Genomic DNA, 22,415 nt, shown 5'->3' with positions numbered 1-22,415 from the left:
CGGCCAACACCGAGGTTCCTGGTGTGTCCGCTGTGCCGTGCGTGTGATCATTGCTTGTACAGCCCTCTGGCAGTGTCCGGAGCAAGTATGGTGGGTCTGACACACCGGTGTCAATGTGTTCTTTTTTCCATTTCCAGGAGTGTAGTTATCTTTACAAACAATTTCGAGGTTGTTGTTAAGAAGTGGAAGTACTAGTGAAAGTTTGGAGCATTGATCCTAAGTTGACCAAAAAAAGTACCCATAAAGAGGAGAAATATTTTTATGAACTTTCTGAAGATCATAGAACTGTGGATAAAGTAAAGTATTTACAAGTCACAGATTTCAGTGCTTCCATTGATATTATAATTCATCATTTTACCAGCCTACAGAATGTTAATGATTGAACGTCTTTCTTACATCCAGTTCATCTTTTTAAGGTAGGAAATAAAGATATTCAGAAAATAGCAGAAAACCTAGTTAGAAAGTATGAATCATATTTTACCACAAATCTTTCACATGAAAATATTGGTCTAATAACACATATGTTGAAAGAATTTGGAAAGGAAGGGAACTTTTTGTCAATTAAAAATTTTACATAATTTTTTTTTGTTGAAAATACATTTCTTGTGAGTAGTCTCCCTGATCTGTGCACAGCTCTTCAGCTATATTTGACTCAACCATTTAACTTCTGCTAGAGCAGAAACAACATTTTTCTAAATTGAAATTAATCAAAACGTATCTTAGAAAATCAGTCTCTGAGTCCAGATTACATCTTTAGCAGTTCTAAGCACTAAACATGAAATGTCATTCTCTTAACATGGAAGTCAATGTCTAAAAATTTTTGAGTGCTAACTGTACGAGAACTGGAAAGTTGTCTTTGCTTTAGCATATAGATACACTTCACAAAACTGTGGGTAGTGCAGCAGTAGGTTAGGTTAGTTTACTTTACTTTTGACATGTTTTGTGGTGTGTGAATGTCTAATATCTTTACACTTATTCTTTGAGATCTATCAGTAAATATGATTCCAAAAATTTATTTGCAGTGGGGGGTCTCAAAACTTTAGTTACACCACTGGGTCATGCATGCTTAAAAACCGCAGCAGCAGCCACCATTGTTGTATTGTCACTATTGTTGTTACTATTAGTACTGAAGTAAAATCATGACAAAAACCAAAAGCATTAAGGAAAACAGAAATGTTAGGGTGAAGAAATAGATAAAAAGGCTTACATATTTAATCTATAAAAGGACTATTTAGTAAACTAAAATCATAGAACTTTGCTCAGAGTAAAAATTTTCTGAAAATGTCTATTGCACAAATATTCAAAAACAGGATACAGAAATGTGGAAAGCTGTATCACAAAGAGATCAACTTTTAATTATTACTCAAATTTTGCAAACCGTACATATTACTTTTATTACAAATTAGCTGAGTATCTGATGTTGTCCAGGTATGTATTTATTCCAGCCTTCTATCAGTTCATCTTCTCCTTCCCCCTCTTTCTATCAATTTCCTCCTCCTCCTCTCCCCTCTCCCTGTTCATCTGCTCATCCCTCTCCTGTCCGTGTCCTCGTCACCTATCTTTGTCCAACTCCCCTTCCCACCTCTTTATCCGTCTCCTCCTCCTCCTCTCTCTTTCATCTCACCCGCCTCTCTATCTATCTCTTCTTGCCCCCCCCCCCCCTTCCCTCTGTCCATTTCCTTCTCTTTCCTTTCTCTGTCCATGTCTTTCCCTCTGCTCTCTCTGCCTATCTCCTCATCTTCCTTTCTGTCGATTTACTCCTTCTCTCTCTCTCTCTGTCCAGTTCCTCCCCTCCTAAAGCTGACATTGCACACAGAGATGTATAAATGTAACCGCATGACAGACTGACAATAAGGGGCAGACAGGTTTCGCCATGCCCATGGACATATGGTTTGTGAAGTTTCTGGTTTTGTTGGTGTTTTGTGACAGACTATTCGACATGTCTATAAGCAGTGGTGTAACACACGTAACAATGAAACATGATGTCAGAATTGTGACCAGGAAAAGATCCTGCCTGACAGGGACTGGATAGGCATTTCATGGCTTGTGAATCAAACTCACTTCCACCCCAAAAGGAATTGCTATAGGCAATATATGAAGGTTATCCAGACCTATTAGCAAGAGAATATTGTGGCAGTAACTGCATGTAATGATCATCTAGGGTTGGTCACCTTGCAAGAAGCCACTACTCACACAGGCAAATAAAAGTGACAACAGCAATGTTGACTGGGCTGGAAGAATGCATGACTGGTTTTCTGAACACTCCCCCAACCCTACTGCAACTCATTTTTTTTATTTCTTTGCAACATGATCAACTACATGTGTGGTGTGTGTGTGTGTGTGTGTGTGTGTGTGTGTGTGTGTGTGTGTGAGAGTGAGTGAGAGAGAGAGAGAGAGAGAGAGAGAGAGAGAGAGAGAGAGAGAGAGAGAGATTTAGTGTAATGTTTGTGTTGTTTGATGATGACAAGTGAAAGGAGAGGATGAAACTCTATGCCAGCACATAGCACCAAGGGTGGGCTGCCACACTTTATATCCCCATCCAATGGATGGATCAACATCAACGGTGTCACATGCCCTCACTTCATGAGATACTACAGAGGGGTTAAGTACTGAAACCAGGACACTGGCGTAAAGTCTGGTGATCAGGAACTTAACGCTACCACCTCTCCTCTCCTATCCTTGCCGGCCAAATACGGGCAGTGAATTTTTATTTATTTATTTTTTTCCCCACCACTTGGATTCAAACCAGGTTACTTCAGCATCGAGTGCAACTGCACTAGTGTGTGTCAGCAACCTCGTCCATGGAGGCAGGTATTACATTTCAACTGGCATGACTTGAGCCCCCACAAAAAATCTGAGGGTCATTTGAAACAGCATGAAAAATGCTGAAATCAGAAACCCACATTTTGGTGGAATTATACAAGCAGATTCTCAGTGAGTGGCTTAACCTGGATGTGATGTATCTGTACAACCTTGTGGACTCACTTCCTAACTGAATCCAGACAGTTATCAGGCCCAGGAGCGAAATTACATGGCATTAAACAATGCTTGTAATGATTTCACTAGGGATGAGGAATTTTTTGTCCGGTGAGCTATGACATCATTTCTTCTGAACAATGAGCCATAAAATGATATAATTTTGCAAATACATCCAGTGTTATATAAGTGAATACTCTCTAAAAAATGTGTTGCAAATAGAGTTAGTAGTAAAGACATAATAAATGCAGTTTTACTGCATGAACAGTGAAAATGTAAAAAATTATATATATATTTTTTTCTTTCATTATTATTATGTGCTCGGTGCTCCCGAGAAAAACTCTCGCAAATGTCTTAAATGCATAAAGTTTGGTGCAAGTCACTAGTGTCCTCATTCTCAAACACTGGATGAATATACTCTGGCTATTTGCACATCGTGAGCTACACTTATTTTTCAAGCTCACCCCCATGCCTTTGAGAGGTAGGTGGTTTTCATACCCACAGTGGTTCTTTCCAGATAGGTTAGTGCAACATTTCCCAAGTTTGGTTGAATTTGATATAGTGTTTTAGGCAGAAATATGGAAACGACATACCACTTTTATGATACTATGTATCACTTTTATGATATGGATATGGATGTATGGGTCTAGTGCATTTATATTTGCGTTAACATTACAAATGTAGCTCAAATTTAAAGTCGTCTGTACTGCCATTCCACTTCCTGTTCTGGTGAAACAAAGTAACCGGTAAATTCATTTTGCATTTCCTTGATTGGCAGTGGTCAATTATATACGTTTAAGGGGTTCCAATGGTACATTTGTTTTGGCTTACCTGTCTTTGCATCATTCTGTTTTTTGTTACTGACATTTTTGGCAGATATTTGCAGCTAGAATGCAACAAACTGTTCCCACTAACTTGCGAAACCTACTCCTGCAAGTCGACAAAACTTGCGGAGGTCGACTGGCTGGGGGTGTCTCCATGTCATAGAATTTGGAAAAATAGCTTCTAAGCAACTTGCGGAAGATTACTGTCCAGTGGACACACGCTATAAGACAAGAAGCAGGCCTGCGGGAGACAACTCACATTATCTGCTTGGTGCTCGTTGTCCGAGTTGCTGGAGTCAGGGTCTCCAATCGTGCGGTCAGGATCTTGCAGCTCCGAGTCGTCCACCAGGTTCGTGGTCGAGCCCTCCGCGTCGCGAGACAGGTCTTGGTCCTCATTCTCGTTTTCTGTTCCAATGGAAATATCATTAGATACAAGACAGAAACCTACGACCTGTTCTAATACGATCACTCTTGTCCTTACCCGAGATGACATCTTCTTCTTCCCGTATCACTAGTGATCTCTGCCTCTCGATCTTCCGCGTCAGCTCTGCGATGACCGAATGGAGCTCTGTCAGCCTTTCTTCGTACCTCTGGGCCTGCAGTTCAGCTCTCTCCTCTGTCTCTGCTACCAAACGCAGCTTCTCCAGCTGTCAAAAGAAACAAACAAAACCATTATCAGAAAAGTCTACACCCTTTAACGGGCGCATTTTTTGTGGAACTCAGCGAAGCAAATTTTTTTGCATTGAATTAGATTTGTGATCAATTTATTATATTTTATTTTTTGATAATTTTATTTTTGTGATTTACGTCTAAAAATTATGGTGGTAAATATATCACCACAGCACTTTTTTAAACCTTACATTTTCGGTGGTAAACCGATTTCCCACTTGTGAGCTTTACACTTGGGTGGGAAGAAGATATCGCATTTCCATTTTATAAGCTGTAACATGTTGGCATTGCATGTAAAAAATTTTTAAGAAGACGGTGATTTCTTTTTATTTTACTTTATTTCAAAAACATTTACATTACAAATTTACAAGTAATAATTCTTTTTCAACAAAACATTCAAATGATTTATTTACAAGTAATAATTCTTTTTCAACAAAATGTTCAAATGATTGTTACATTTTCTTTTTATTTTCCTTGAAACTGATGGAAGCATGGTTCGATACACAGGGGTACGTTGCAGGAGCAGCATACATATTTTGCTCTATTGTCACGAGCTTTTGTTGAACACTTTCGGCACCGTCTGTAGGTTGTTTCTAAAACAGGCATATGATCGCCTACTTTTGCCAGTCGAACATGATCTGGTACGGTATTCTTCTTGGTTAGAATGGTTACTGGACGTCCTTTTTTTTTTTGCGGGATGTAAAGCCATCTATCAATTGTTTTGCGAGTCGTAATCGAAAGTTCAATTGATCATCATATCATATCCCTCTTGTCCTTTATTAGTCTTGTACAATATAAAGGCATTTACAACTGCCATGTCTAATAGGAAATAGAGAATCCAATGCCACCACTTACGAGAACGTCGACCTATTGCATAACGTTCTCTAAGTTGATCAAAGTGATCTACACCTTCCATTATGGTATTGTATGTTGCCACAGCTGTGGGACACATAACCATGCTAGTTGTGCCATCCTTATTCTTTCTTGAGCCAAGTGTGGTATCTCTAGGATTGTCTGAAGTTGTCAAAATAGTGACAGGTTTGTTGTCCATCCATTTTATAGCTGCAATGCCACGTTTGCACTGAAACTGAAATTCTCCTCTTTTCAAGGTAAATTTATCTTTCATCATTGAAGGAAGCCATTTCCGGTTTGCTCTGACAGTCCCTATAGAGTAGATTCCATTGTTCAAAAGCATTTGCATTAGATTCACTGTGGTGAAGAAGTTGTCAAACGCTACTAAACTGTTATTATATTTCAGGTCTTGGGTGAGGCTAATGACTACACGCTCTCCCAGAGCATTTTCTGTACATCCGTCATTTGATTTTCCTGTGTAAATATCAAATTTTATGACATAGCCAGTCTTTGAATCTGCTAAACACCATACCTTGTATCCTCGTTTTACTGGCTTGAGAGGCATATACTTGAAAGGTATCATGCTTTCATCCACAGCCAATACCTTATTCGCAGTGTATGGCTTACGAATTGTGTTGTTCAGAAAAGTTATAAGAGGTCTGACATTGTGATGTTTATCGTGGTTTGGATGCCCTCTTGGAGGATTCAGCCTGTTGTCTTTTATGTGAATAGTTTCACATATCTTTTTGAAACGTTTGCATGTCATAGGTTTCGATATGTAAGGCTGACCTAAGGCAGGTTCTGAACTCCAGTAGTGCACTACACTTGGCAACACAACCACACCCATCAAGATATTCATTCCAATCCAGGCCTGTAACTCCTCTACATATAAATTTGTCCAGTTATTTGTTGACTCACTTACAGTCTGACCAGATTGCCGTTTTTGTTTCTGTTGCTGTTGCTATGCATACAGATTTGTCTGCTGAACCACATACTCCAGCTTCTCATTGGTAAATAAAGAAAGGAAGTAGTCTCTCTCTGTGCTGTGTTTTGTCAATGGGTGGTTGATAACTGGTTCCCTTTTGTATAAACGCGAAGAAAGTCGAAAACAGCAGTGTCATCAGACCATTCCTCTTCTGCCAATGGCTCTTCTGCACTTACGGTACTGTCACTAGAAATATCTATGTCCATGGAGCAAGAATCGTTTGCACTGTTCAACAGTTCTGTCTGTAACAAAATTAGAATATATTCTTCTCCCACAATTTTAATTCCCTTTTCAAATTTTTCATTGGTTTTGCGTTACTATTCACTATACATATATAATTTACATAGAGGATATCGTCTGAAGCTATTGCCTATTCGCCAATGATGCTATTGCATACAGAGAGACGCCATCGCTATAAAATTTGAGCGAAATGCAAGAAGACTTTCAGGTCTACGTTTGGTGCAGGGACTGTCAGTTGATCCTCAGCATAAACAAATGTAACATACTGCGCATAAGTAAGCGGAAAGACCCATTACTGTATGTTTACACAAGTACCAAACGCTCACTCGAAGCAGTCACATCTCGAGAGTGCGTATGGAGTGATACAAGGTGGAACTATCACTTAAAACTGATCTCAAGGAAGGTAGATATCAGATTGAGATTCATTGGAAGAACCCTCACAGAGTGGATGTAACTTTCTGTACCATCTTTCAACCGATACATGAAGATTGCTAGTATGCCTGGAACCCGTGCCAGACATACACTGCCGGAAAAAAGTAAGAGAGAGAGATGGAATGCAACTCCCTGAAGAACTGTGTTTGAAGGCAACAATGTATGATGTGTATCTTTTTTTGTTACGGTCATCGGCAATCAGAGGACACTCAGTAGGGCTGTCTGTCCGCCCTCTGTTTTGACTCTGCAGGCAGTAACTGTGCTAAATTTACAGGTGAACAGTGTTTGCAGATTCATTTAAAGATACAACCGTGTTCCACGGATGAGTACGTACGTACACCTGTTAAATAACCTTAGCCATTTGAACGGGTTCGTACTGTGGGCCCCAGGGAAGCTGGATGGACCTGTGGACTGGTTGCTACACGTGTGGGCACAGTGTGTCAGTGGTGTGTCGCTGCTTTCATCAGTGATCTGTGGGACATTCCCACACCCATAGATCAGGTTCTGGACGTCCGCGTAATTCTGGTTAAAATTGATAACATTGTGCGAGCAGTGGTTTCCGACCGAACATCATGCAGGGAAGAAATCCCAGCATGTGTTGCAGCTTCTGTATCACCTAGGACCATTGGGAATCGTCTGCTTGCATCAAGACTAAGACCACGTGTGTCTCTGGCCAGGCTGCCACTGACACTACGAAAGCAGCCCAGCGCGGCTACTCTGATATCGAGAAATAGTCGACTGTAGGTTGGGATGGCGCTCTGTCATCTTCAGTGGGGAGAGGAGGTTCTGTCTGTGTGTGAGTGATGGGCGTACACGTGTACGGTGTAGAACTGGGGAGCGGCCTACGATGGAGTGCTTTCGGCCACAACACATAGCTCGCACCGTGGTGTGGGGCGTCATTAGTTACAACTCAGGGTCACACTTGGTGTTTCTGCAGGGCTAAGTAACCAGCGTCGGCTACATTTCACAGGTTGTTATCCCCAGGCTACTGCCATTTCTTCGACAGGAAAGTAATGTGATTCTTCAGTGAAGAATGCACGTCCACATACGGCTGCAGCGTCGCGAAGTGCTCTTCGTGGCTTGCAACAACTGGCCTGGCCAGCAAGATCAGCAGATCTCTCGCCAATCCGACATGTATGGGACATGGTGAAGCAGGAACTTCTCCAGAACCTGCAAGAACCACTGCCGAATCGCAACAAAATGTGCAAGATTCTTGGGACAGTGTATCGCAGCTTGTCATTCGGCACATTTGTGATAGTTTGCATGCGAGAATAAACACCTGCTTTGCCAACAGAGAGCGATACACTGTGTGTTTATGTGAATGTTTGGGGTACTCTTTACAGTGACACGTGTTTCTCATTTGGTCTGAATTTATTATCGTATACTGACATGCAGCGATGACCTACCTGTCAATAAAATTACATTGTCCTTGAGAATTGAGCCCCGACGACCAGTTTAGACGTGTCTGGAGACGCCATAGACGGCGGTGGGATACCAACCTCTCGTCCGCCATATGCCCGAAAACCAGGAGTGATGGTCTGGGGTGCCATTTCTTTTCATAGCATGACGCCTTTGTTGTCATCTGCAGCACCCTTGCAGCACAGCGATACTTCGACTATATTCTACGCCCCGTTTTCTTTCCAGTCATGGCAAACCATCCTGGGCTTACATTTCAGCAAGGTAATGCCCCTACGCACTAGGCGAGAGGTCGAACTGCTTGTCTTTATGCTTGCCGAACCCTACCTTGGCCAGTAAGTTTGCCAGATCTCCCCCCAATCGAGAACGTTTGGAGCATTACCGGTAGGACCCTCCAACCATCTCGGGATTTTGACGATCTGGCGCCCCAATTGGAAATCAACAACTCTCTCAATCCATGTTAAGCCGAATAACTGCTTGCATCAGGGTCAGAAGTGGACAGATCATGTAACTAATGAGGAGATACTGAATAGAATTGAGAAAGAAAGAAATTTATGACACACATTGACTAAAAGAAGGGATCGGTTGATATGACATACTCCGAGGTATCAAGGAAACGTGAATTTGGTAACAAAAAAATGTTCAAATGTGTGTGAAATCTTATGGGACTTAACTGCAAAGGTCATCAGTCCCTAAGCTTACACACTACTTAACCTAAATTATCCTAAGGACAAACACACACACCCATGACCGAGGGAGGACTCGAACCTCCGCCGGGACCAGCCGCACAGTCCCCGACTGTAGCGCCTAGATAGCTCGGCTAATCCCGCGCGGCGAATTTGGTAACAGATCACATCATGAGACATCAAGGAATCGTCAATTTGATAATGGAGAGAAGTGTGAGAGGGTAAAAATTATAGAGAGAGACCAAGGCATGAATATACTACGCAGGTTCAAGTGAATGTAGGTTGTAGTAGTAATCCAGAGATGAAGCGGCCTGTACAGGTTAGAGTAAGGTGGTGAACTGCATCAAACGGGTCTTCGAAATGAAGCCCACCACCACAACGACGACAATAGTCCTGCAGCACTCCCTGGGGGTACGGTCGAAGTTATTTTTTTGTCTGAGGATTTTTTTTCCGTTGAGAGTGGCATCGGTGCTCTATTTGCTATAGCAAATCTTCAATCATAAATTTGGTCTGATATTCTGTACACTTATATTTTATTAGGCGATAGTATGGAACTGTAACGATTATCTTCCGGAAGTCAAAAACACGGAATCAACGTGAGAGCCGTTGTTCACTGCCTTCTGGGTCTCGAGGGCGAGAGTCAACGATTACATAACTTCCTACATCGGAATAGGACAGATAGCAAAATTCAAACGCTAATCGCAAACTCATTAGCCTTATGAAACTGATTCTATAGAACATATTAAAACTGTTTGCCGAAGCCGACCTGTGTGGCCGAGCGGTTCTAGGCGCTTCAGTCTGGAACCGCGCGACCGCTACGGTCGCAGGTTCGAATCCTGCTTCGGGCATGGATGTATGCGATGTCCTTAGGTTAGTTAGGTTTAAGTAGTTCTACGTTCTAGGGGACCGATGACCTCAGATGTTAGGTCCCATAGTGCTCAGAGCCATTTGAATCATTTTTGAATTTGTTTGCCGAACGGGAACTCGAATCCAGGTGCACGCCTTTCGAGGAAGTTCGTTACCAGCTACGCTTTCCTGTAGCCGTCCCCACGGTCGGAGTCGTAGCATCAACTTGCCACAGCCTTTCATACGCTGCACTGTATTCCACGAGCTCTCGAACCATATACTCGTAGTTGAAGGTGGATATTACTATTCTCTCCTTCAGTACTGGCGCTGTATTACGACGCTATCTCATTAAACATGTATTGGTGGACATTAATGAGGGATGTGTCCAACCTCCGCCTTTATGAAGGCCAGAACTCTTCTAGGGACACTTTCAATTACGTGTCTGACTGTCCCTGGAAGAATGGCAGCCCATTCTTCCTCAAGAACCGAAACCAGAGAAGGTAGTGATGTTGGACGCTCGGGTCTGGAGCGAAGTCGACATTCTGACTCATCCCAAAGGTGTTCTATTGGGTTCAAGTCGTGGCTTTGGGGAAGACAGCCTATTTTAGGAATACTGTTGCCTATAAACCATTGCCTCATAGACGCTGCTTTAAGACAGGATACATAGTCACGCTGATGCAAACAGTCATGGTCTCCGAACTACTCCTCTACCTTACGCAGTACACACTGCTGTAAAATTTGCTCTCGCTCTTCCGCATTTAGCGTTTTCTTACGTGCAACACGGGGACCACACCCAAACCACGAATAACAACACCATACCGTAAAACAACATCCTCTGTGTTTCACTGTTCACACTACACATGATGGCAGGTAACGTTCTTCAGTATTAGCCAAACCAAAATCCTTCCATGGGATTGTCGTAGGGTACAGCGTAATTCATCACACCAAATCACTTGTTTCCGGTCATCCACTGCACAGTGGCGTCGCTCTTTGCACCATCTCAAGCGTCACTAAGCACCGACTACAGAAATGTGTGGCTCTGCTCGATGATCGACCATTGTACGCCGTTCTTTTCACTCCCTACGCACCTTTCCTTTATTGTATGATTATGTGATAGCGGAACAAACACTGGTAGCAGTTACTTCTGTAAAATATCTGGGAGTATGCGTGCGGAACGATTTGAAGTGGAATGATCATATAAAATTAATTGTTGGTAAGGCGGGTGCCAGGTTGAGATTCATTGGGAGAGTCCTTAGAAAATGTAGGTGGTGGCTTACAAAACACTCGTTCGACCTATACTTGAGTATTGCTCATCAGTGTGGGCACCGTACCAGGTCGGGTTGACAGAGGAGATAGAGAAGATCCAAAGAAGAGCGGCGCGTTTCGTCACAGAGTTATTTGGTAAGCGTGATAGCGTTACGGAGATGTCAGGGACATTTCAATCCTTCTAACTCTTCCAAGTGACTGTTTGTGATGGTATCATGAAGCGGAAACACGAAGGAACAACCATAGCTAAACGGAGACCATGCAAATCTCATTTTCTCACGGACAGGGACCGCCGAGTATGGCCGAGGGTGGTTGTAAAAAATCGCATGAAATCAGCGGAAGGAATCCCTGTTGAGGTCCAAAATGCTACCAGGAGTCCAGCTAGCACCAAGTGACTGTCTACATCTACATTTATACTCCGCAAGCCACCCAACGGTATGTGGCGGGGGGGGGGGCACTTGACGTGCCACTGTCATTACCTCCCTTTCCTGTTCCAGTCGCGTATGGTTCGCAGGAACAACGACTGCCGGAAAGCCTCCGTGCGCGCTCGAATCTCTCTAATTTTACATTCGTGATCTCCTCGGGAGGTATAAGTAGGGAAAGCAATATATTCGATACCTCTCGAAACCTGGGCAACAAGCTACACCGCGATGCAGAGCGCCTCTCTTGCAGAGTCTGCCACTTGAGTTTGCTAAACATCTCCGTAACGCTATCACGCTTAGCAAATAACCCTGTGACGAAACGCGCCGCTCTTCTTTGGATCTTCTCTATTTCCTCCGTCAACCCGATCTGGTACGGATCCCACACTGATGAGTAATACTCAAGTATAGGTCGAACGAGTGTTTTGTAAGCCACCTCCTTTGTTGATGGACTACATCCTCTAAGGACTCTCCCAATGAATCTCAACCTGGCACACGCCTACCAACAATTAATTTTATATGATCATTCCACTTCAAATCTTTCCGTACGCATACTCCCAGATATTTTACAGAAGTAACTGCTAGCAGTGTTTGTTCCGCTATCACATAATCATACAATAAAGGATCCTTCTTTCTATGTATTCGCAATACTTTACATTTGTCTATGTTAAGGGTCAGTTGCCACTCCCTGCACCTGCCTATACGCGGCAGATCTTCCTGCATTTCGCTGCAATTTTCTAATGCTGCAACTTCTCTGTATACTACAGCATCATCCGCGAAAAGCCGCATGGAACTTCCGACACTATCTACTAGGTCATTTATATATATTGTGAAAAGCAATGGTCCCATAACACTCCCCTGTGGCACGCCAGAGGTTACTTTAACGTCTGTAGACGTCTCTCCATTGAGAACAACATGCTGTGTACTGTTTGCTAAAAACTCTTCAGTCCAGCCACACAGCTGGTCGATGTTAAGAAGAGTCGTTAAAACATATCGTTGTCCCCTGCAGTGACTTCTGGCGGCGGCGGTTTCCACTTAATCGAGCTACTCGTAATACGTGGAAAATCCCGTCGCCGCACGACCTCGGAGATTGAATTAATCCATGCATCGAACACCCTCGATCTGACCAAGATCAAATGCGATATCGCGCGTTTTGTACGGCGACGAGCCGTAAAATGTCTGACGACATTAATCTCTCGCTGTTTCTTTCTCTCTGTCTCTCAATAGTAACTACCTCTAATTTAATTCCCTCTTTAGTGTGGCACTGTCATACTCGACAACACACTAATAACAGAACAGCTTAACAGCTTGAGACATCATCTCTTAAATGAACCTGAGCAAGTGTCTTGCGCTTTCGTCAGCGTATTCTGTTTCCTTTATCTAGTGAACGCTGCAACGGGAGATTCTGCAGTTAAAAACAAATCATCGCAGACCATGTGGCAAAACATATATAAACTAATCAAGAAGCGCTCAGTTGGGCGTGTTTTGCTCTTACATGAATTTCTCACTGCGTTGATCTGAAGACAAGTGTTGATTTATTTTGCATATTTTCGGTCTTCGTTGTGTTGCGGGACTATCTTCGCAGGTAATGTACCTTAAATAAATGAAGTGTTTATTCAGTAGAAGCGAGCAGTAGGAATATTGTATAAAGCAGATAGTTGGACATCTTATACAAGTCTTTTTAAGAACATTTGTTCCTTAATGGTTTTTGTTGCTTACTATAAAATCACTTTCATCTGAACTGTGTATACCAAAACCGCAATGCAAGACACAAAAATAATTTTCAAGCAGACTTTGTTTCCTTGTATACGGTTGGGAATGGACTTATACGTACTCTAGAGGGAAGACTTTCAACTAGCCTCCATCTAATATAAAGAAGGAAATCGGGAATCCGCACTAACTCGAAAGAAATTATCTGAATATCTGGATTCAGAAAGCATAGCGAGTAGCAGCTGTAGGACAAGTAGTTATCATCGGTAAACAGGACTCATTAGTTACAGAAGTTGGTAAATATTTTCTCAGAGCAATGACACTCCAATGAAGTAAAAATTGCGCTACCAGTAGCAGATAAACAACAGCTATATACAGTAACCGAGGAGATAGCAACTATTTTCAAAACGGCACCTCCCTTTCTAATTTACTAAATTGGTTCAAATGACTGTGAGCACTATGGGGCTTAACATCTGTGGTCATCAGTCCCCTAGAACTTAGAACTACTTAAACCTAACTAACGTAAGGACATCACACACATCCGAGGCAGGATTCGAACCTGCGACCGTAGCGGTCACGTGGTTCCAGACTGAAGCGCCTAGAACCGCACGGCCACACCGGCCGGCTACTAAATTAAATGTAGGTGCCATAAGCACGAATAACCTTACGTAGTATAGTTATAGTTTATCGTTAATGTATCTTTTCACTCGTTCCTAACCACGGAAGGTTCTAGTTCTTGTTCGAGTTTACGGAACACTATGAATGAATGTATAAATGAATGAATGAAAAGTAAGTTTTTCCAATATTTTACATGTCAAGGAAGAGAATGACGACGGGTTCCCACTCCATCTCGTCAGCAAACTTTTGCATTTTATCAAGGGGTAACAGTACGATAATACTACCTATAGGCATCATATACAAAGCCGCGCGGTGTGGCCGTGCGGTTAGAGGCGCCATGTCACGGACTGCGCGGCCCCTCCCACCGGAGGTTCGAGTCCTCCCTCGGGCATGGGTCTGTGTGCTGTTCTTAGCATAAGTTAGTTTCTATAGTTTGTAAGTCTAGGGACCGGTGACTTCAGCAGAGTTGGGTCCCTTAGGAATATTCTCTCTCTCTCTCTCTCTCTCTCTCTCTCTCTCTCTCTCTCCAAGGTTTTGTTACCTCGGGATAATATCACGTAGCAATTTAATTCAAGGCACTAATTGATGAAAACTCTGGTTGCAGTTTCCTCTGACGTAACAACGATGTACATTGTTTAAATGTGTCCAATATGTGCTAATCTTTTTAAAAGAGTCCAGATAGTCGTGCATGTGAAAGTGTCGCTTCCGAGATGGGGAGGCGCGCCTGCCCCGGATCGAATCTGCCCGGCGTATTAACAACGAGGGTCGATGTGCCGACCGGTTTGGGTGTGGTTGCTAGGCGGTTTCCGGCATCCCATTACGTGAATATCACGCTGGTACCGAGATTCCGCTTCAGATACACGATTCGCAAACATTTGGAAAACTTTGGCTCACTTTATATAAAAAATATTACAAGCGGACATTTGTGGTAGATATATTCCACCCCGCGGGAGAGGGGGGGCGACAGCAGAAACTCGCTACCCCACAAATTAACCATATGGAATGCGTTAATAACCATGCCAACTCTGAGCCAATGCGGGATAAAGGCACAAGAAAAAGAAAAAAAGGCGTCCTTGAAAAAAAAAAGTCGCACATTATCCATCTACATCTGACAATTACGCTCACCGAAGGTATGGCCACATACGACTCGTGGAGTATCTCATCCTCAAAATGAGGAGGCTATCTGATTCTACGTATAATTTAAGATGGTTAAAATTGTCAATGGTATCAAGATAGTTCGTAACGACCTTCCATAAAAGCACGTTTTCACTACGGTTACAAGGGGTTTTTTCTCCTAACAATTATTTGTAACTAATACACGACATTGTAACAATGACGAATTAAATACGAAAACAATTATGCGGCTGAAGCTTCTGACGCAGTGACGGTTGCCTGGCGACGTCAATGTTTCAGGAGTTCAGTTGTTTTGTGTCTTAGGTGTGGACGATCGCAGTATCCACGCAGTAACCTGTTGTAGTATTGCAACGTAACGGCTGACAGCAAAAAGACGGAAGATCATGGACAGAATCGAGAAGAATCTCAAGAGGTATTTTAACAAAAAACATCCTGGATAGCGGAGTGAATTTTCCGAAAATGCACGGATGCAAAAGTCATGCTAATTGATACTTTTGCAGAAGCGACAAAATGATTTTACCAAACACAGAAAAAACGAACGAGTGACGACAAAACTAGATTTGTTGAGGCACGTAAAATGGCAAAACAGCGCTAGGCATTTCCGGATAGTGAGTTCTTCAAGAAATGTAAGCTTGAAATCCTCTATCCAGATTTTTAAAGCATCACCTTATCCAGGAGAACAATGACACGCCAAATACGGAGCGTAGACTATTCTTTGTTTGAACAGTTGGCGTCCAAGTGTTGGAGTTTGACTGGTTTAAAGTTGCACTGGTTTAAGATACTGCGCAGATGTTTATTTTTATCCGAAGTGTTAATAATGACGTTGGTGTAACTAAAGAACATCTTCCGGTGGAGTCAATGAAAGACGCCACAATAAGAGCGGAGTTGTTTATAAATGTTAAACAGTGCATCGAGAAGCGTAGCCTACCAAAGGAAAACTGAGTAACAGTCAGTCATTCAACTGCAGCTCTTCAAACCATCGCACCGATAATGCACTCAGATTTTGATGAGCTTGTGAGAGAACTCAAACAGCTCCACCTTCCGCATAAAAATCGGTAAGTTATTATTTTTACTCGGACTTGCTATTAATTTTATTTTCCTCCCCTCAAAGGGAAAATTTTGTGCTTTTCTCAACTTTATTTGCAAGAAACATGTAGTCAACCCCAGCTTCACCCCCCCACCCCTTTCTTATACTCCACTTTTTCCCCTTTCTGGCATGAGCTTCCCTCCGTAGTTCTCATCCTGGGTATCTTTCGGCTGCTGGCCAACCACGGAGCCAAGAACTTTTAAATCAGCTCAAAATTAAAAAAACTTGCCTTCTCTTTTACTAATCCTCATCGACCACATACCTGTCTGAAGAATGTTTCTTCCCTCTCGTTGTTTGAAGAAAACATCGTCGTGAATAAATCTCAAAAATGAAAACTAATACTTATGTCGTATACCTGATGTCCTGTGTTCATGTACAGGGGTGTTTTCTCGGGTGAAAATGCTATTTGTTTATTTTTTAAGTCTAATTTTTGTGTAGCATACTCACTTTTTGTAACAAAGCGTAGAAGGTTCTACGTTTAACACAGAGATTAGCATATCGACCCTCATCCTATTTATAATTTTAGAATTCTCATGAAACATTTCAGGTAAAGGCTCGTACTTTCTTTGTACCAGAAAAGGCAACAACGCCTAATCAGCGATGGACGATCATGTACAACAATATTATAGGGTTGAAAACGATGGTTACTAATCTTAATGGTTGCTTAAATTAATTTGAAAGTGAAGAACTAGATGTTGCTCTTTCCCACTCTTCTCATGTGAATGCTGTAATGAAAAGTTTGGTCATTTTTTAAATTATTAAATTGTTTTGTTGCTTGATAGAGTTCACAGATTCATGCTACATGATACTTTAGTACCTCTCTATAATCCGCGTTTTCTTTGATACTCTTGTACCATTTTTAACAATTTTCATTGGGAAATGTTTGTTAGATTTTTGAGAGAGATGTATTCAGAAATGAATGAAATGTAGGGTTCGCATCACCTGCTTTATGTACTTCGGTTGATAATCGGTAAGTCCCTTCTGAAGCTTTCTATAGTGGAATCATTAACTCTTGTGTTTCTGAAGCTAACAGTGGATGTAACTGTAGACTTTGAATTTCACTGTTCTCTGATGCTGTTCGTTGACCATCGTGGTCCGAGAGTCTATTTAAAACTGTATTGAAAGTAACTTAGGTGACTATGTCTTCACACACAAAAATGTTATAGATCTTTAGTGCGTAACACGTATGGAAAAGTAAGTGTTAAGCAATATTTCTGGGCCTTTCTGTTAATATCGGAAGATTGACACAACAGTGATTTAACTAAAAAAATTCAAAATATTTGCCTGCAGAAACTTTGAAGTGTATTTATTACAACTGTACACGTGGGAGTATCACTTCAGATCACATGCTTTCGTATGTTGTTGTGTGCAAAAAGTATTTGATTTGGTGTTAAGAAATTAAATTTATTTTCACATGACAACCTGTGCTTTTTGGTAGCATTGTTCATACAACTGATACCAATTAAATTAAAATTAAAATAGAAAAAAACCTCATTTGCCGGTATTGTTTGTAAGATAGAAATATCCTAACCTCTAGTCTTTTACCTTTCCCTGCTATGAATGTATTCCGAGTGGGAATGAGCAGCAGCTAGTTTCTCACTTTCAAATTAATTTAAGCAACCATTAATATGAGTAACTATCGTTTTCAACCCTATAATATTGTTGTACATAATGATGATGGTGATTGTCCATCGGAGCACTTTCTAAAAGTAACAGTGAAACTTATTACAATCAGCTCAAAAGAAAAATTATTGCAGTATTTGCGATGATATACACCACAAGTATTGAGTCAATATGAAGTCACTTCAATGGCTTCCAGGAAATCTGGAAAGTAATTAGTCCTGACAAAAGTAAAATTTCCCACACGTTTGGTAATATTTCATGCAAAATGTTCTAGGTCATACATGTAAACCATCAATATGGCACTGTTAGACCGCTATTTAAGAAAGGTCTTAGGACAGATATTATAGCTGCAGACTCGTTTCATTATTCATGTTTTCCTGAGAAGTTTAGAAAGTTCGGTTTTCTTAGAAGTGGTTTAGCTAATCTACGAACAAAAGATTTTGACACAGTCCGTTTCCAAGAGTGCCTCTCTGCTGGGAATCTCTTTCTTTGTGACCTGTCTAAGGCACTAGACTGAAAAATCACAATATCCTGTCAGGCAAACTTAAAGTTAACGATTTTCAACGCGAAACGAGTAATTGGTTCATTTCATATTTCAGCAATGGAAAGCAGAGAATGATGTTAGACAGCGCAGATTATTTTCTGACGGAACAAAAAGAAATCACTAATATTGTTTCACAGAATAGATATTGGCTCCACTCCTACTCTTGTTATTTACAAATCACTTCCCTTCTTACTATGATGTAGCAGAAACAATTGTCTTTGGTGATGATGCAAGCATCTTAATCAAGCCCAATAGAGGAGCTTCAACGGAAATAGTGGTCAACAAAATTTTCACAAATACTTTTTCTTGTTGTAAATCATATATCACTTAACTTACGGGATAAGAGCGCACAAGGAAGATAGCAACATAATTTTGAACAGAATCCATATACGTAGTTACTAAATGTTAATATGAATAGTAAATTAAATATTATAGATATACGAGTACTCTAATGTTTTAATTCAGCAGCATTTTATTTGTGTGTGGTTGCTGATTTTGGCGAAGACAGCAAAAAAAAAAAAAAAAAAAAAAAAAAAAAAAAAAAAAAAAAGTTGCTAACGTTGCATGCTTCCACTCGTTGTCAACTATGAACAATGTACAGTAAGACTATCGCTAGTCTGCAGCAATTTGAAAACAATAGTAGTATTGATAAATATAAAACTACAAATAAAAGTGACCTCCACTGTTTGAAACTTTATCTTATCCCCTTCCACGGTGGGAGTAAAGCGTGCACACGTGTTTGCCAACCAACCATCCTTGTGAATTAAGGGTACTGACTGAAAATGAAAATACTTACAGTAACAACCTGAAATCATTTTTACTGCACAGGAAAGACTCAGTTAATTTAAAGGTAGGTTGCGATTAATGTAAAAAGAGAATAGCATGTTGCGATATTTTTACTGAGAATATATAAAGCCACTGACACGTTCCGATACACAAGGAGCTACTGCAAATGTGACCCTTGAAACTCTAATATATCTTACCTAAATCAAACTGAAGAGCTGTGTTTACAAGTTGATCACAACTGATCACTGCGTATGATTCTTACTTCACACTTTTGTGTAGTGAAAATGTTCTATCTTGCATATGCATTATGCCAGAATCCGGTAGCAAGAAGATGGATCTAATTGCAGATTTTTCCGATGTGAAGCTTCCTGTTCACCTAAGAGCAAAATACCGCAATAAAAAACATCGAAATTTCTTTACAGGTGCTAGGTCTCTCAAACGAATGCCATACACAGAGCTGAGACTATGTTGGGAATATATACGACTGTTCATAATGCCGTGATGTATCGAAACGAAACGACTAAAATGTAAGCGTCTACGTTTTAGAAACGTAATGATTTAAAAAAAAACCTTTTTCATAACACCTTAAGAACGTAGTATACCAATCACAGCGGTTTTGGTAGGGTAAAACACAAATATACGTTTTTCGAGAACGACATGAATCATAAATTCGTGCATGGAAAGTATCGCCTCCTCCCCCTCCCACATTTACTTGCGATGACAAAGTTCTTCTCAAAAAGAAAAATCCTCTGATTTTGTCGCGAAATACATTTGTGCAAACTAGACCGGACAGCATTTTGTATAACACACTTAATACTCAAAGTACACCCTAAGACAAGAAAAGGGCACCGCGAAGGTATTATCAAGATGGGGGGGGGGGGGGGGATCGATAGATGAGATGTACACGTATGAACAAACAAATAGTTACAATTAAAGAAAAAACGGACGATTTATTCAAGAGAAAGAGCTTCACAAATTGAGCAAGTCAGTACCACCTCTGGCTCTTGTGCAAGCAGTTATTCGGCTTGGCATTGACTAACAAGAGTTGTTGCATGTCCTTCTGAGGGATATTGTGCCAAATTTGCTCCAAACTTTTTCTCAACTGAGGAGAGGTAAGGCGAGCCAGCAGGCCAATACAGGGTTTTAAAAGCATAAAAAAAACAAGCAGTAGAGACTCTCGTCTATCTTGCTGAAATGTAAGCCCAGGACTGCTTGAAATGAAGGGAAACAAAATGGGGCGTAGATAACCGTTCACGTCCCGCTGAGCTGTAAGGATGTTGAGTATGACAACCAAAGGGGACCTGCTATGAAAAGATACGGTATCGCAGACCATCACTCCTGAGTTTCAGGCCGCTTGGTGAGTGACAGGTTGCTATTCCACCGCTGTCCGGGGCGTCTCCATACATGTCTTCGGCCTGGAGACTCATTGACTGGAGTAGAACTGTCTCCAATGACGAGTCCCGCTACGGACTGAGCCTCGATGAACAGCGAAGACAGAAGTGTGATACCAACGTGACTATCGCGGCCATACAGTTGGACAATCAGGAGTGATGGTCTGGGGTACCAATTCTTTTCATACCAGGACCTCTTTAGTTGTCATCCGCGGTGCTCTTACAGCACAGCGGTACGTCGAAGATATTCTAAGCCTTGTCTTATGAGCCTTCACGGCTGGCCATCGTGGGCTTCCATTTCAGCAAGATAACACCTCGTCCGCACAAGGCGAGAGTTTCTACCGCTTGTATTCGTGCTTGCCAGACCTTACCTTGGCCAGCAAGGTCGTTGGATCCCTCCCGAGCCGGCCGGAGTGGCCGAGCGGTTCTAGGTGCTACAGTCTGGAACCGCGCGACCGCTACGATCGCAGGTTCTAATCCTGCAACGGGCATGGATGTGTGTGATGTCCTTAGGTTAGTTAGGTTTAAGTAGTTCTAAGTTCTAGGGGACTGATGACCTCCGCAGTTAAGTCCCATAGTGCTCAGAGCCATTTGAACCATTTTTTTTATCTCTCCCGAATAGAAAACTTTTGGAGCACTGGGGGCACGGCCCTCCAACCAGCTGGGGGTCCTGACCATCTAACGCGCCAGTTGGACAGAATTTAGCACGATATCGCTCAGGAGGACATCCCATAACTATATCAATTAATGGGAAGCCGAATAACTGGTTGCATAAAGGACAGCGGTGGACCGACGTGTTAATGACTTGCTCAATTTGTGAAGTTCTTTCCATTGAATAAATCATCCAATTTTTCTGAAACTGTAATCGTTTGTTTGTACAAGTGTATCACATCTACCTACTTCCGTTCCCTTTCGGATAATTCCATCGTGGTGTGTGTGTGTGTGTGTGTGTGTGTGTGTGTACATATTTCTGTGTTTGTGTGGTCTTTTTTCTTTTTTTTGTCTTTGAGTGTATCATAATACGCAAATGAAGAAAGACTGAATACACTTCAAATTGCTCAAAATGACTTAACTGTATATGTTGGCTTTATTTGCTATATGTGATAAATGTTTGTGTAAAATAAAAAAAGTTCTGTGCTCCTTGTTAAATAAATAGCGAAACATTCTTCTTCTATTATATTGCTTACTCTGAAATGTGTGCCGGTCGCTGTGGCGAGCGGTTCTAGGCGCTTCAGTCCGGAACCGCGCTGCTGCTGCGGTCGCAGGTTCGAATCCTGCATCGGGCATGGATGTGTGTGATGTCTGTAGGTTAGTTAGGTTTAAGTAGTTCTAAGTCTAGGGGACTGATGACCTCAGATGTTAAGTCCCATAGTGCTTGCAGCCATCTGAATTTTTAGAAATATGTGGTCCTGAAAGAGTAATTTGGGACCAAGACGTAGCTGTCCTTCGCCCTTCTCTGTTTATTTTCTTTTTACAACTAATATTTTTAACATGCTGATGTCACAAAGTAAAGTCAAACTCTGATATGTGCTTAGTTGGACAGCTTTGAAGTAGCTGCAGACTGGCACGTTTTTATCTCCGATGCAGAGGATCAATCAGGCAATGAAGAATCAGTTGATTTCCCTTCCTGCTACAACATTTCGGCGCTGCTATTACTTCCTTACTGATGGATGTGGAAAGTGATACCGGGCGTGTGGCTTGTGACGGAAGTGACGAAAATTGATATTCAGCATCTCCGAAAAAAACATGTGTTTTGTCACTCGGGAGTGAGCGGCCATTTTAATACAGATAATAAACACTTGAAAATAAATACAAAAACAAAAATAATTGCGGTAATGAAGAAGATTCATTGCTGCTATAGTCTAACCAAACCCACAGTATTCTCTAAACCTAACAAACTTCGCGTAATAC

The 22,415-nt window shown here is 41.6% G+C and overlaps 1 protein-coding gene across 2 annotated transcripts in view; it reads right to left on the bottom strand.

Moving 5' to 3' along the window:
- Positions 1 to 22,415, bottom strand: part of LOC126252905 (colorectal mutant cancer protein) — a 643,915-nt gene that overhangs the window by 70,156 nt on the left and 551,344 nt on the right. For both annotated transcript variants that reach the window (XM_049953885.1, XM_049953895.1), the window contains exons 5-6: positions 4,282 to 4,447; positions 4,060 to 4,205 (exon numbers count right to left, since the gene is read on the bottom strand). In XM_049953885.1, coding sequence (XP_049809842.1) covers positions 4,060 to 4,205; positions 4,282 to 4,447 — 312 coding nt within the window. The remainder of the gene's footprint in view (positions 1 to 4,059; positions 4,206 to 4,281; positions 4,448 to 22,415) is intronic.

The sequence above is a fragment of the Schistocerca nitens genome, chromosome 1, assembly GCF_023898315.1.
Source record: "Schistocerca nitens isolate TAMUIC-IGC-003100 chromosome 1, iqSchNite1.1, whole genome shotgun sequence".
Taxonomy (NCBI): Eukaryota; Metazoa; Arthropoda; class Insecta; order Orthoptera; family Acrididae; genus Schistocerca; species Schistocerca nitens.
Note: the sequence above shows the minus strand (reverse complement) of the source record. Positions and strands in the feature narration are given on the sequence as shown.